This window comes from Marmota marmota, unplaced genomic scaffold (genome assembly GCF_001458135.2).
Source record: "Marmota marmota marmota unplaced genomic scaffold, marMar, whole genome shotgun sequence".
Lineage (NCBI taxonomy): Eukaryota > Metazoa > Chordata > Mammalia > Rodentia > Sciuridae > Marmota > Marmota marmota.
Genome location: NW_025999991.1, coordinates 10,806,121 through 10,821,757, shown reverse-complemented (window position 1 = coordinate 10,821,757; position 15,637 = coordinate 10,806,121). Strand labels below are relative to the sequence as shown.

General features: G+C 44.5%; 1 protein-coding gene across 5 annotated transcripts in view; it reads right to left on the bottom strand.

The window, feature by feature from the left end:
• Nucleotides 1-15,637, bottom strand: part of Atp9b (ATPase phospholipid transporting 9B (putative)) — a 244,536-nt gene that overhangs the window by 37,771 nt on the left and 191,128 nt on the right. For all 5 annotated transcript variants that reach the window (XM_048806674.1, XM_015499591.2, XM_048806675.1 and 2 more), the window contains one exon: nucleotides 12,807-13,055. In XM_048806674.1, the coding sequence (XP_048662631.1) occupies nucleotides 12,807-13,055 (249 nt within the window). The remainder of the gene's footprint in view (nucleotides 1-12,806; nucleotides 13,056-15,637) is intronic.

Sequence of the window (15,637 nt, the reverse complement as noted above, 5' to 3'; positions counted from 1 at the left end):
TTAAATACAGAAACAAAAGCAAGGAAAATGTCAATGGCACAGACAGTTTGATTCTATTCCGAGATTTTAAGTGATTAAAATTCACACACTTCTGGGACTGGAGATGGGGCTTAGTGGTACAGCCCTCGCCCAGTGTACATGAGGCCCCTGGCCTCATCACTAGCATTGTGATAAATAAATAATTGATAATAAACTACATGTACATTTCTAAAGCAACGTGTCCAGGGCTGCTCCATCCAGCAATTTCCCCTTCAGCCCACCTGTTTCCCACCTTTGGGCCATCCTACCGAGCTTTTCCTGGGCCTAGTCAGGAAGAAGAGCTAAGGGGAAGAGAGCAGGAGAACACAGCAAGCCTAGGACATGTAAAGAAGACAGAAGGCCTCGCTTCTTGGTACACCAGGACACCAGCTATGGCCCCTTCTCCCTCTTGGGGAGAAGGTAACATGTTACCCCTTTTTAAATGAATCCTGCTTTATGTGCTTGCCTTGGCGTGTTCCTCTAAGGCTACACCTTCAACATGTGAGGGAGCAGGACTGGTCACTGGTAACCAATGGTATCAACGATAAAGAACACCCCAGGAAAGTCCTAAGCAGGTCTTGGTGAAAGGGCAGTTTGGAACACTCACTCTTGCCAGAATGGCAATGGAATGGTGATGAAATCTGTGTGCCCCATCTTAACATTATTCCCATTTCAGAGGACAAAAGTAAAAGAAGACACAACCCTGGACTGTGCTCCTAGCCCTGCTAAGGAAATGTCACCAAATGACCTTGTATGGTCTGAAATTATGCCACATGTGCAATTACACTACAGTCTTACATTACAGAAATACAAGATGGAATAGCAGGAAGAGAAAAACTGCTTCAGCCGTTACTGTGAAATCATCACAAAAAAGGACCGAAAGGTTTAGAAAAAACTCTCAACACTTATTTGGTAGTTTTTTTTTTCAGGGTGGACACATCAGTGTGTTCTCAAGTTATCAGTAAGATCTGAGCAAAGAGCAGGTTATATTTTTAAAAACTTAAAAACCATAGTTTGCTCAGATGGCCTCAGTTTTGTAACAGTGGTCAAATTTATGTTTTGAATATAGTCCTTGCTGCTCTATTTACTTTTTAAAAATTTTAAAATATATTTTTTACTTGCCAAGGATCTTTTTGCTTTATTTTTTAAAATTTATATGTGGTCCTGAGGATCAAACCTAGGGTCTCACACATGCCAGGCAAGTGCTCTACCAAAAAATGAGCCACAACCCCAGTCCAACAACCCTTTTAAAATGGACATATTTCTTTCTCTTCCTCTTTCCCTGCTCCTCCTTAATCTCTCGCCATCCCTAATCTCAGGGGAAACAGGATTACCTTTCTTCCCCATCCTAGGCAGAGTTACCTGTCCTTGAGCACTCACCCACCACAGGAACAAGTAATCCAGACCTTGGGGACAGCACCAGAAGCTCTCAAAAATGACAATCTCCCAAATTAACAAGTGAAATTACAGCTCCAACAGAGAGCATGTGGAATGTAGCCTCTGAGTCGCCTCTTTAAAAGCCCCTTGTTCCTGCTGATGGGAAGAATCACAGCCTCTGGGACAGGAGTCCCTGTGTTTCTCCTTTGCTAGCAAAGCAATAAACCTTCTTTTTCCTTTTTCTCAAAGTCATGTCCTTGTTATTAGATTGGCATTGGACAAGGACCAAGCTTTTGGCAACAGTTTTCACAGAACTCCTCTTTCTGTTCCAGCATTCCATCCAGGATCCATATCTCTTAGAAAATTTCTCAAATTTTCCTTGTATTTTGATGACGTCAAAGTTTTGTTTTGTTTTGTGTGTGTGTGAGACAAGGGACAAGGACTGAGCTCTGAGGCACTTAACCACTGAGAGAATCCCCAGCCCTTTTATTTTTTAAGGCAGAATCTCACTAATTTACCTAGGGCCTTGCTAAATTACTTGCAATCCTCCTACCTGAGGCTCTGAGCTGCTGGGATTGTGGGACTGTGCTGGATGATGATGTGACAGTTTTAAAGAACTGGTTGAATGTTCTTCTGTAAAATATCCCTCGATGTGAGTCTGTTGATGTATCCTCAGGGTTAGCCTGGGTTATGTGTAAAATGGGGAGGAAGACCCCAGAAGTGAAAGGAAAGTGACCATGACACTCAGAGAGACCAAGAGATCTTTACTGCAGCAGTGTCTGATTAATAGGGAAGGAAGAGGAAGAGAGAGAAAGAGAACAGGGAAAGAGAGAAGAAAGAGAGGGATTGGGCNAGAGAGAAGAAAGAGAGAGAGAGAGAGAGAGAGAGAATCGAGCAAAGCGCAAGAGAGAGAACACGCATGCAAGAGGGGGGTGCCCAGGAGGAGAGAGTTTTTACAGCCAAAATCTAATGGGGTCTTTGGGTCTGCAAGCTGACTTGTTGGCGTACAGTGATTGGATCATAAGTAGTTGCTAAGGGTGTCATCTTCTGCCTTCAGGGGGAAGGGTCAGATGTGGGTTTCTGTTGCACCAGACGGGTGGAGGTCGATGGTTCAGTCTTGAGTGGGGTTGAGGGTTCAGCCTTGAGGCAAACAAGCAATCAGGAACCAGACGGGTGAGGGTCGAGTGTTCAGCCCACCCTGCAGCTAACGTTTGTTCAGCCTGTTCCTCAACTAACAAGAACATCTCTTCAGATCTAATCCAGGATGACGCAGCTGCTGGTGTTGGCTCTAGATCACCTGGCTAGGTGTGTCTGTAGCTGTCTCCACTGAAAGTGACTTTTATTTCCCCTGTTCAACACTGTTCTCTTCGACCGAAAGAGTGGGGAACTATACTCTCCTCTTCTGCACAGGAATTCCTCTGTAGCGGGAGATCTATGTGTTCACTTCAGTTTATTTACAGTCACTTATTCACACCAGTGAGGACTCATTCACACTCATTCTATACTTTGGGTTCTAATCCAATAATGCTTTTCCTACTTTGATACTTAAGTTGTCCCAGCTCCAGCCACTGGGAGCTTTTTCAGTTGGCTCCAGTGTCCACTGGACATAATCTCAGCAAGGTGGTGGGGTTTTGTCAACTGCTTCATATTTGGAGCATTTCTTTATTTTCTGGCACTATCAGATTCTCAAAGTTCACCTTGTCACTTGTAACCCAGTCCTAGAACCAGCCACTTCTCCAAGGAGCAGAGGCCAAGTGTCTTCTGACTGGGACAGTGGCAGGCTCACCCCCATACATACAGATCTCTCTGGGCACCCTAATACTTCTCTGTATTAAATCCCACATGCAGTTTTTTCGTGGCCTATAACCCTATCTCTTTGGTGATATAGTTGTTCAAATCTCTTGCCAAGGTTAAACAGTTTTTTTTTTTTAATTGAGTTGAAATTCATGTGTTTTGTTTACCAGTCTTTTACAGATATATGTATTCTGCAAATGATTTCTACAAGTTCGTGGCTTGTCTTCATTTTCTTAAAAATGTCTTCTGAAGAATGTAAGATTTTTATTCTGAAATCAAATTAATCAATTTTTCCTTTTGTTATCTGTGCTTTCTGTGTCCTGAGAAATCACTGCCTAACTAGCTTAAGGCTACAAATATCTGTCCTAGTTTGCTTCTGTAAACTTTAGTCCTTCAGGTTTTAATCTGAGTTTAAGGTAAGGTCCTTGCTTAGCATCTGGATGGCCATCTTAAGAAAAAGTTTTGCTTTCCTGCCCAAGGGCTTTTCTGAGAAAGGCCCTCCACTCCCTCAGACCAACCCCACCTATAATCTCCAGCATTAGGACTCACCTGGCTCTAATCCCTGAGCCTGACCCATAAAAGTCCCAGGACTGAAGCCTGCTTTGCCTCTCTCCAGCTATGGAGAGATGGCCTTTATTAGTCAGCTCTGACCAACAAACTCTCGTGTATATCCCGGCCTGGTCTTTCATTTCTTGCTTGCCTGTCTCCCAGTTCCTCGCTTTCCTTTCAATGTCCCATTTAAAGTAACTGCTATAGTTGGCCAGAGGCATGGGGGAAGCTGTTTTGGTATATGGCTGTCCAGTTGTTTTCAGCACTCTTTAAAAGGCGGCCTTTCTGTGTTCAATTCCTTGAGCATCCAGTTTTCAGTTGCTCACAACTTATTTTTGTATGTGGACGTCATAATGTATACTCTTGGTAAATGCATTTTTAGATCTATGTGACTTTTGCAGTCTTTGGGATTTTCTATGCAGATGATCACATCATCTACGAAGAAGGGTAGACTCATTGCTCTGCTCCAAGTGGTACACCTCGAACTTCTCCTTTCCTCCTGCTGCTCTGGCCAGGAGCTTGCGTCCAATGCAGACTGGTTGGTGTGAGAGGACATCTTTGCCTTGCTCTGCACATTTAAAGAAATCCTGTTTTCCTCCACTGTCATGCTGACCACAGGGCTTTTCACAGATGCTCCTCATGAAGCTGAAGATTTCTCCTTCTCTCCTAATGCACAGAGAGGTTATTTGTTTCAGATGGTGGGACCCTCACCCATGATTTGTGTTTGATGTGACTACAGAACCATGCTGTTGGATATGACCTGCTTATATTTGGTGACAGATGTTTGTACCTGTGTCCCAAGTGATACTGCAGTCTTTTTTCTACTACCTTCATCTGATTTTGGTATCAGTTTAACAATGGCAGCATAAATTACCCGAGAAGTGTCCTTTCCCCTTTATGTTTCAGAAGAGTTTGTATAGAATGGGTCTTATTTCCCCATTAATGTGGCAGAATTTACTACTAAAGCCATATGGCCTAGAGTGTCCTTGTAGGAAGGTTTAGAATTAAAATAGAACTGCTGTAGTAGAAATGGGATCTGAGGTACCTTAGGGCATTTCAGTGAGCACTGGGGAGCTTTGGGGAAGATGTGCCATCAGCAACACATGGGAACATGCCCTCTGTTCACTCTGGCTCATGAGCTACCTCCCGAGGTAGGGGGTAAAGCCACCAAGGCTGGCCCAGTGCTCCTCCCAGTAGTCCTCCTGGTACTAGCGACCCTTCCAGCACGGAATGCAGACCAAGGACTCTCCTGCGGTGCTCAGTGGCACGGGAGATCACAGATGAGCTTGTCTTGTGTTCACTGTAGCAGAAATGGTTGTGGGGCACCTCTGGAGCATGCTGGGGGAACTGCCTTCACAAGCCATGTGAGCAAAGTGCCTTTCTGGTTTGAATTTACTACCATCAGATATTTCTGAGCTAGTTTTGTTTTGATCAAAAATATTTACTGAATTTTAACATAAATATTTTTTTCCGGAGTCTCCAATGACCTGATTTGTAAAGTTGTATTAACCACCTAATCCTTCTTATACTTGCTACTTGGCCATAACATATTATTCATTTAATATACCGTAAGATTTAACTCAATATTGTCTTTTAGGATTTCTACCTCTATTCATAAGAGTCACCTGTAAATTTCTTTCTAGTAACGTATATATAATCACTCACACACACACACACACACACACACACTCTTGGTAAGACTTCAGGGTTAGGATGAAGGTGGCTTCCTAGGATGAGCTGGATGGCTCTGGAAACTTCTTGCTCCAGAAAGTTGTTTACAGCGTAGGACTTATTTGTGGCTCAAAACCATTGACCTATAAAACTGTTGGTTCTAAAGCTGTTTTGATGTTTTTCTGAAAATTTTCTCTGGTCTGTTCAGGTTTCTTTAGACCCAAATTTGCTAATTCATATTTTTCTAGGACTAGTTATTCTACTGAGATTTTTGCATTCAGGTTTGTTTCACTTGCCATTTTTTAAAATACATTTTTAAAATTTTTAGTTATCTTTTAACAATATTTTTATTTTGTTTACTTATTTTTATGTAGTGCTGCGAATCAAACCCAGGGCCTCACATGTGTGAAGCAAGTGCTCTGCCACTGAACCACAACCCAGCCCTCACCTGCCATTTTTACCAATGATTTTCCAATTTCACCAGCCTGTCAAAGAACTAGCTTCTGAACAGGTGCTTTCTCAATGTCACTTGCTGTTTTTCTCTCTTTGTTCTTGTCTTTTTTTCTCTCCCTAATACTGGTTGGATGCAAAGTCAAATGTTCCCCTTTCTTGGTGGACTGCAAAGCATTCCCATGCAGAGGAACTGGAGCCTCCCTGGCTACCCCTCGCCCTGGACGCCCCTTGGTGCTTCCTGAGAGCTTTCCATCAGGGCCTCTGGACAGCAGCCCTCTTAACAGGCTCTGCTGAGGTCACCCTTCTCTGTGCCTGGCCAGACTGCACACTGCGTGTGGTGTCTTTTAACAGGATACACACAGGAGTGTGTGGCAACTCCCAGGTCTAGCTCAGAAGGCCTCTGGCTGCTTATTCTTCCAGTCAGCACAGCCCTTGCATTTGGGAGCTGAGAGTGAACATCCCCCGTCCCCACTCCCTGCTCCTTTTTGGGTGGTACTGGGAATAGAACTCAGGACCCAGACATGCTAGGAAAGCACTCCTGTCACTGCGCCACAACCCTGGCCCCTTTGCCTTTTGTCTGGGTGATGTCAGGGATGCCAGAGGCCACCCCACTGGACACACAGTGGCCAAGCCTGTCTTGTACTCAAGCATGGCTTTCTGGTGAGACTGAGGTTCTAGCCCTGTTACTTGGCTTATCTGTTTAGACAATGTTGTTAAGTACTCAAAACACTGGGAGAGTGGCTTATCAAACAGTCACCAAGTGCATCTATATTAGAATGGAATTCACTGCTGCCTGACATAACAGGACATAATCCCTGGGGTATTTTTCTCTGAAACATAAAATAACAGCTGAGAACATTGAGGCTTACTGCATTTCAAGTGCTATTTCTCTGATTACTGAGATGTTAGAAGTTTCTGAAACATTATGTGATCACTGATAATAACACAAATGTAAACCAATAGCTAAAATGTGTGAAAAAAGCCTTGCTGGGTGCGATGGCACAGGCCTGTCATCCCAGCAGCTCAGGAGGCTGAGGCAGGAGGATGTGAGTTCAAAGCCAGCCTCAGCAAAAGTGAGGTGCTAAGCAACTCAGTGAGACCCTGTCTCTAAATAAAATACCAAACAGGGCTGGGGATGTGGCCCAGTGGTTGAGTGCCCCTGAGTTCAATCCCTGGTACCAAAAGAAAAAAAAAAAAAAACCTTCTCATGTGAGAGCCTGAGCTGTCACCTTCTCCACAGGCCACTGGGCAGCTGGGCCCAGCTCTGTGTTTCCACAGTCAGTCACACTGAGCAAGCAGTGCAGAAAGGTACACCCAAGAGTCACCTCACACGGAGGAAGTAAAACACGGAGCAAGATTTTATCAATTTTCCTCTGTAATTCCATTATCCAGAACCTTCTGTGCAATTATTCTTGAAAAGCCTAGCAGAATTTCCCTTATCATATTAGCAATTATATACATGTGGCTGCCAGCTCTGCTCTGAGAATACATTTTTACTATGTACTTTATAAATCATAATTTAATCACTGACAACTCATCATTTTTGATTGTGGTTATCACAATCGCTGTTCTAATTTAATAGGATTATTAACTTAAAATGCAATCTGATCATCTGGAAAAGCTGCTGATCGATATTCACAGACAGGCCCCGTAGTATTTACTCTCCACTGGTCCTGAAGGTCGCAGAGTGAAGGCTTTGTGCCACTGACAGTGATTTGCGCCTCACAAATATATTGACAGACACCACAATTAGTCTTGCTTCAATGGGCACACACAATAAAGTGAATTAAAAAATACAGCACGCCCCATATATTAGCACTGACTTCTGTAAATCCAAAAGCAATGCTATTAGGACGTAATGTTCCTCTATTTTTAAGTAACCCACTTGTGGTTTGTCATTAATTCTAGCTGATTCTTGCACATCAGTGCTGAAGCAAGGCAACGATAGCCACATTTTGGCATGATATTTAAACGCAGAACTTACTGCTGGGAGGACATGTAGCCACAGTGGGGAAAGGGTGCTATAGAGCCAGGCGGACATTAAAATCCACAGCCAACCTGCTTGGAACTGAGCAGCAGAGTCTCTGAGGTCTGTCCTACTAGGCCCCGATCCTTGGAGGACCTGAGCTAAAGTCCTTCATGATCACATAAGACATGTATGTACTCCACACAGGCTTACTGCAACTGCACGGGATGGGTGTGCCAACCACAGGGACGGGCTGTAAATCAGGAAGGAATTTCCAGGGAGCACTTGACATCTCTCGGCTGGGGCTATGCTGAGCCTGGAGAGAGACAAACGACAGGAAGCAGAACCTTCTGCTCTCCTAGAGAAAATGAAATATTGATCCCTTATCATAAGAAACAATGGGCAGGGCATAAGCAGCCTCCCGTCCTGAACACCACAAGGCTGTCCACACAGACACCAGTGCCACTCTCTGCACACCTCCAGCGTCCCGGTACTCACACCACTGCAAGCAAGGACCTTTGCACTTATGATGAATTCCTCCAGAATTCCATTATTTGTTTAATAAAAATTCATCTGTGTGCATGTGTAGGTAAGATAAAAGATCCTTTTTGCTTCTAGGAAAATGGGAAGCAAGGCTGCATACACTGTGAAGAACAGCCAACGGTGGCAGCCAGAGACTCAAACACCAGGGCATTCTGCCTAACAAATGACACTCTTTCTCTGGATGAGATGACACTGGCACCATAACCAAGAGGGCTGTAAGAGTGTGGCGTTGATAAGGAATGCATGGAACTAGTCAGGTCTCTTAAATGATGCTGCAGCTTATTAACCATATATGTTGTGATAGGTCAAAGCTGAGGTTAAACAGAAATCATCAATCGAACCATTTCCCTAAATAAGGCTCCAGGGTGCAATATTCTAAGCACTTTATTCAATAAAAAATGCTTTTAAAACGGTACTTGGGTGATTGGGAAACATTGCTATCATCCGTCAACCTAACTGCAGCAAAGTTCAATAAGCTAAATAATGAACCATTTAGATTATTTTCCTGAGGCTTTGGGGATTTGCAAACATTGCATCAATACAGCTCTTTAAAAATTATGATGAAGTTTACTGTTTTCATTTTCAGATTTAAAATATATATCAGGGATTTAAAAAAATTACTTAATGTTCTGCAACTTTCAATAACTGTCCAATTTCCAAACAGGTCAAAAAAGTTACATATAAGATTAATAATTTCCATGTTATAACTTCTCTAAATTCTTAGTAATTTCTGGATCAATGAAACCTCTATTGCAAATTCCTAGGTTAAGGTTTAAAAGGTATTATGATATGTAAAAACTTAGAAAAAAGTCCCACATACTTTTAACAAAATTTGTACTTGTGGCAGGAAATAAGGTAAACACACAGTGCAGTTTTTTTTTTTTTTTAAGTTGTAGTTGGACACAATACCTTTGTTTTATTTATTTATTTTTATGTGGTGCTGAGGCTTGAACCCAGCACCTTGCACGTGCTAGGCGAGTACATTACCGCTGAGCCACAACCCCAGCCCCCGCAGTGCAGTATTTTAAAATCTTCAATGACATGTTCCTTGGAAGGTCTCCGGCCCCAGTGCCCGATGCTTACAGCCAGGAAGTAGCTCTTTGCCAACGTGGGATCATGCGAGTGAGAACCTCTAGTCGCTCGGCAACAGCACATACAGAGAAGAGTCGCTGCAGTGAAAGCACTCAGCCCTGTCTTCACAGGAAAAGGCTTTCTTCCCTTCACAAGGCAGTTATAACTTCTGTCTCAAAGTCTTTGCCAAGAAGGTGGCACCTGGTGACCCTCAGCCAAGAAGATGGCACTTGGTGAGTCCTGTATGTTTACCCACCCAGCCTGTCAGTTCTGGGTCCCCACTCTGCTCCTGGTTGTGGAGACATGGTGTTCTCCTAAGTTCCCTACCACTGAAGAACAGACCTTGACACACACACGATCCCACAAGTTGTACTGAAACAGCTACCAGAGACAGTGCGGATTCACTGATCGACATGACTCAGGAGACAAGTGGGACTGTGGCAGAGGGGACCTGAACGCTGGGCCATCAGCTGCAGGGCTGAGAAGAGTCGCTGCAGTGAAAGCAGGAGCAAGGAATGGTGCTCAGTTCCATACCCCAGCTTCCCCTCTTTCCACAACGGAGTTCACTCTGGAGCCTCTGGGAGATCCCAGTAGTTCCACAAACTCCAGTTATCGCAGATTGTGTCAGTGTCCTCTGAGAAGAAAGACCCGGTTCCTCGTCAGTTTCGTTATGTACCAGGAGGACAAACGCCTTCTCAACTTTGGATGTGCCTTGCCACACTTCAGGAATCGGCTCCTGTTGAACTTCCAGTGCTGTGGCTTGTTTCAAAGGCAGCAGTGACATTCGCTTTGTAAAGGATCACAAATCTGCTGGTACACTTAGGCTTTCATTTCACTACTCCTTATCATTATGTGCCAGAAAAAGGCAACTGGGGCCGTATGTCTTAAATCCCAAGGACCAACTTCAGGAGGAACCACCAAGAGCCACTACCTCCAGAAGTACTGGAGAACCTTAGAACACCAGAAGAGGGTGACACGTCTTCACGACCACCCATTTACCTCATATCAGCATCAGTCTTCAACCGTGACGGCAAGCTCAGGGAACGGTCTGCAGGACACAGCTCTCCTCATTTCTGGACAGCTGCCAGCCCCACACCTCTCAAGAATGACTGGCGCTGCTGGAGTCAGGTGCCAGTGTGTATGTGTTAAAAGATGACTTACTAAGGGAAAAGCCTAGGCACCCACCTGTTTGCATCCAGACAGAATTGAGAACTCTGCTGACACGAAACCCCATCCTGCCCCAGGAAAGACACAGTCACAGCGCCCTTGTGGAGAAAGGAAATGACGGCACTGTTTTCTTCTAACCCAAACAAGTAGAACCCTTCTGTTTCCAGAGCCTGCAGGAGATAAGGGAGACCTGATTCTGGGTGACGTCCTACCCCTGGTGGGGCCCTCCGCACCAGGAAGGAGTGGGACTCCCTCTCCATTCTCTGCGCACAAATATCTGCTCACTCCCATCTTCCTGGGGTGGGGAACTTGTTCTGGGTGTTCATGAGGACCCTTTCCTGACAAGTTTCTCAAGCTGTATCTTCTGTGTGACTGTCACTGGCAAAATAGACATATGGGTCAAGTGCTGCACTCCGTGGCACACGTACCACCCTCCTTGTGCTCACCTGCTGTCACCCCTCTAGGCAAGGTTCTGCTCTCCTCGGCAGTGTAAACTGCCAGGGACCTGTGTGCTCTCAGGCCTCTCTGTCCTCGATGCCCTGTGCCCCACACTCCTTCAGGTCTGCTGGCTAGCTGTGCAGCAGCCCTGGGGTCAGTGCCCTTTCCTCCTATCTGTGTGGCCTGTCTACTCACTCTGAAGCTTCTCTTTTGTGGCTTTGTGAGGCTGCAGTCTGTACACCGCAGCACCATTCAAACTTATTGGGTTCTGTACATGCACAGAGCTGTGCGCTCATCACAACCGTCAGTTTTAGAACATTTTCTCTCCCTAAAAAGATGTCCCGACCTGTTGCCATCACTCCCTTGGCTGTTTCCCGGCACCCTCCTTGTTCTGACGTTTTGTATACATGGAATCGCAGGCCATGTGGCCTCCTGTGACTGAACGTATATTCCCCAGGTTCCGTGCTGCAGCATTCTTTCCAGGACTGGCTGCTCCTCTGCTGTGTGGGCAGACCACCTTCTGCCCCTCCACCTACAGTTGGGGCTGTTCCCACCTGTTGGCTACAATTCTGCGAACACATGTGTTCAAGTAGCTGGGTGTACACATGTTCTCATTTTTCTTGGATATGCTCTAGAAAAGGACTGGTGAGACCTGTGATACCTCCACACTTGACAGCCCAGCGCTGTGAGGGTGGGTGAGAGGCACACCTTGCTTCTGGACTAAAATGCTTTACAGAGCAGAGACTTCTCCTCTGCAATAAACCTGCTCGCCAGAACCAACAGCCCCCTCTCTTGAGCATACGGGTCTGAGTTCCTCTTTTCACTTTGATTACAGGCATTTTCCCTCCGATTACTCACATATGTGACCCAGTTTGACAAGGTCCCTGAAGCAGCAGTTTATTTACCCTGATTCCACAGCTGGTCTGACTACTCTATCTCGAGTTCCTCGAGGGCACAGAGTATATACCAAGCTGTACATGAAATATGCTAAGACTGCAGAGGTATTAAAAAGATTTAGTAATGAATTTTACCACTCTAAAAATTATTAAGAATGATGTAAAGGTAGAAAGGTTTAATTTACCTTATTTAAGATTTTTACCATGTCTCTTAAATTTTGAAATTATTTAAGATACTAATTTTCTATCTTTTTTAATACTGGGCATTAAATCCAGGGGTGTTTTGTCACTGAGCTACATCCCCAGTCCTTGTTATTTCTATACAAGGTCCTGTCAAGTTGCTGGGAGGCTGGTCTTGAACATGCAATCCTCCTGTCTCAGTCTCCCGAATCACTGAATTATAGGCGTCAGCCACCATGCCCAGCACGAGTTCTCTTTTGAAATAGATACACTGTATCTAAATTCTGACAAAATATCTGGACATTTAATATGTAAGTCTGATGATTCATTTGGAGATGAGGAAAAAAACTGGATGACAGAGTGTATAACAGTCCCAAGTTTCAACAGCTTTATGTAGATCTGCCTTGGTCACAAGTTAGTTTATAAAACTCAAAACTCATGTTTTTCTCATGTTATTTCCTGTAATTAATCCTCAGCTACCTTGGGAGGTAGGAACAGTTTAGGACCGAGGAGTGCATGCACTAGACCGGGCAGGCAGCTCTCACCTTTGCAGAAGGAGCAGTTATGGAGGCTGGGACGCTGTCCTTGCTCCCCATGCCAGAGAGAGCCAGCGCACAGAGGTCAGAGGGCTCTGCACCATGAAAAACTTCCTGAAGCAAGAGTTTCTAAGGAGCGCAACTCACCTCGTCCGGGCTGGACGCCTGGTAGGTGCGGTTCTCGTCACTGAAGTCTTGGTCTGCCTCGGCAGACTCAGTCTCCCCAGTGACACCAGCCCGGGACTCATACACGGGGGTCACGTTGTGGCATAGGGCGATGGCTTTCACTGCCTCGTGGACTCGACTGCTGACACTCTTCCTGACTTTGGGAGTTGAAGACTGGGCTCTTCTCGGTGGGGTTGAACTGGGGTTGTTTCCACCAGTTTGAGGATGAACCTTTAAGATGAAGGATATTACGTAATTATGGGCCAAAAAGAAAACTACATGCTGACACAGGGATTACTGACACCTGTTATTTTGTAAGCTAAAAGAAATTGCTAGGGTAAGAAGAGTGGTTGTCTGTGTCCTACACAGCTGAGCTACTTTTCTGTCTTAGGAATGTAAAGTGCTTTGGGATTTCTAGGTTGTTGAGCATACCAAGATAGTTGCTATAACTTAAAACCCGACCACTTCTTATTACTTTACCTCACTTCATCTGTGGCATGACTTTGCTATACCCTGAATAATTCCTGTTCTTTGCTTCTGAACACAGAGCAAGTTAGACAACTAAATGGAATGGCAACGACCACAACATCTTTCTGCTTTCTCAAACAATGCTATGGACGAACTGGTATAAAGCTGAGAGTTGGATGGAGCTTGTAACACTCCTCCCTGCATACCACAAGCATACCTGGCTGTACGTCTCTGAACTGGCGCGTCAGGTTTGCATCTAATGGTCATGAGATGCAGTCGTGTGAAGTTGTGGGTTCCTTCAGAGGAAATGACCCCTCATACCTCAAAGCAGTTGCCCACTGTGTGCAGTGACTACGTCTGGCTCTCATCAGACCCAGCAGTGTGAGTTAATTGTCACCCCAAGTGACAACTCCTGTGATTCACCTCCTGCCTGAGCAGCATGTTGCAGAACACTGTTCTGACCCCAATAGGATCTGCACTCATTTCTCCTAGTAACTTCAGACAGTTCATGACAATCTTAAGAAACTGGACTGGGTGTAGAGAGCCACTGAACTTCGAGTCTTCTACTGCTTAGAGAGGGTCTACCTGGTGCTCGGCCTGCACTGCCCTTCACTGCCCTCCAGAGCTGCCAGCCCCACACCTGCACTGGGTTCCCAATGCCACTGCCCCTGCAGCAGAGAGGTCCAGCCGCTCCCCTTTTCTGAATTATGCTTACTGATGCCTACACAATCTAATTCCACACAAATTCCATTAAAGACTATGCCCTCCATCACCAAGTGCTTCCAGAGGGGAATGTAACCAGGTTATAAAAGATCTGTGCTGCATTACAGTGGATCTACTAGACCACTGTCATCTCACTAACAAAGCAGAACACAAAACAAGGATGACATCAACTTCACACACAAAGTACTGTGTACAGATAGATAGCTTTTAGTAGAAATGACCTTTAAAGTCCTCTTAGGTATAAACTTTAAATATCTGTCTTTGTAACCATTTTTGATCTTTTCTGCTTTTAGCTTTTGCTGTTAAAATGACTTATTTGGAACCACTAAAACCATATTCATGGATAATATAGATTAGAAAAACAGATGTACACAGCCACTACTTCAATATAGACACAGAATTCTAGGAGAGAAGGGAAGCTTTACTCCCTTGTTTCAGATTTCTCTTCTATTAATGAATAATCTATGGCTAGGGATGTGGCTCTCTGGTAGAACACATGCCCAGTATACATGAGGGCCTCGGTTTGATCCCTAGCACTGCAAATGAATGAATGAATAAATAAATACAAAGAATACACACACACACACACACACACACACGAAAATGAGGTCTTTTTATGTGGCAACCCTCAAGGGTATAATACATGCAGACTGGTAGCAACTCAGAGGAGAGGTTTCCAAATAGTAGTACCCACTACCGGCAATGGGATTCTGACCTGTCACAGTGGAGAACTGCAAAGGCAAAGTGCAATTCAGCCTAGTTTGCACCAAGCCTTCTGGAGAGAATGAGTACATGTAAGACGTTCCCTGGCTCTGGGCCAGGGTCACAAGTTTGGCCAACAAGACCTGAGCTCTGACCACCCAGCTAAGCTATGCACTTCTTGAAACCCAAGGTCTGGACTCAAGGTGATATGATTACTGCATTCAGAGCAAACCAACAAACAGGCAGAGAAATGACCTAAGAAGGGGAAATTCGTAACAGACCACAGTTTTGTACCTGGCAGGTTAAATACATGGCCTTGAACTGCTAGGTTTAATTATACTGAATCAGTGACTTCAAAATTATGACAGGTAGAAAAAAATCCAAATGAATGAGATTCAAATACTACTTGGGGCCAGGGCTGTGAGAACCTTCCATTTGATCTACACACAGTTTAATGTTAGAAACACATACTGTGAGAAGCAGCCAGACCCAGGAATAGATCACAGAGGTCATCCTCACATTCAAAGCACATAATTCCTAGCCAGGAGTGGTGGCACAGGCCTGTAATCCCAGCGGCTCAGGAGGCTGAGGCAGGAGGATTGTGAGTTCAAAGTCAGTCTCGGCAACTTAGCGAGACCCTATCTCTAAATAAATAAATAAATAAATAAATAAATAAATAAATAAATAAATAAATAGAAATAAAATTTTAAAAGGGGGCTGGGGATGTGGTTCTGTGGTTAAGTGCCTCTGGGTTCAATCTCCTGTACAGAAAAAAACAAAAAACAAAAAAAGCACACACAATTCCTGCCGACACCTCAGAGAACTCTTGGGAGGTTGTAAATCTTACCAAACCCCAAATCTTTGTCTATTGTAGACATGTAATAAATAATTTTCAGATAATAGTATGATTTTTGAGCATC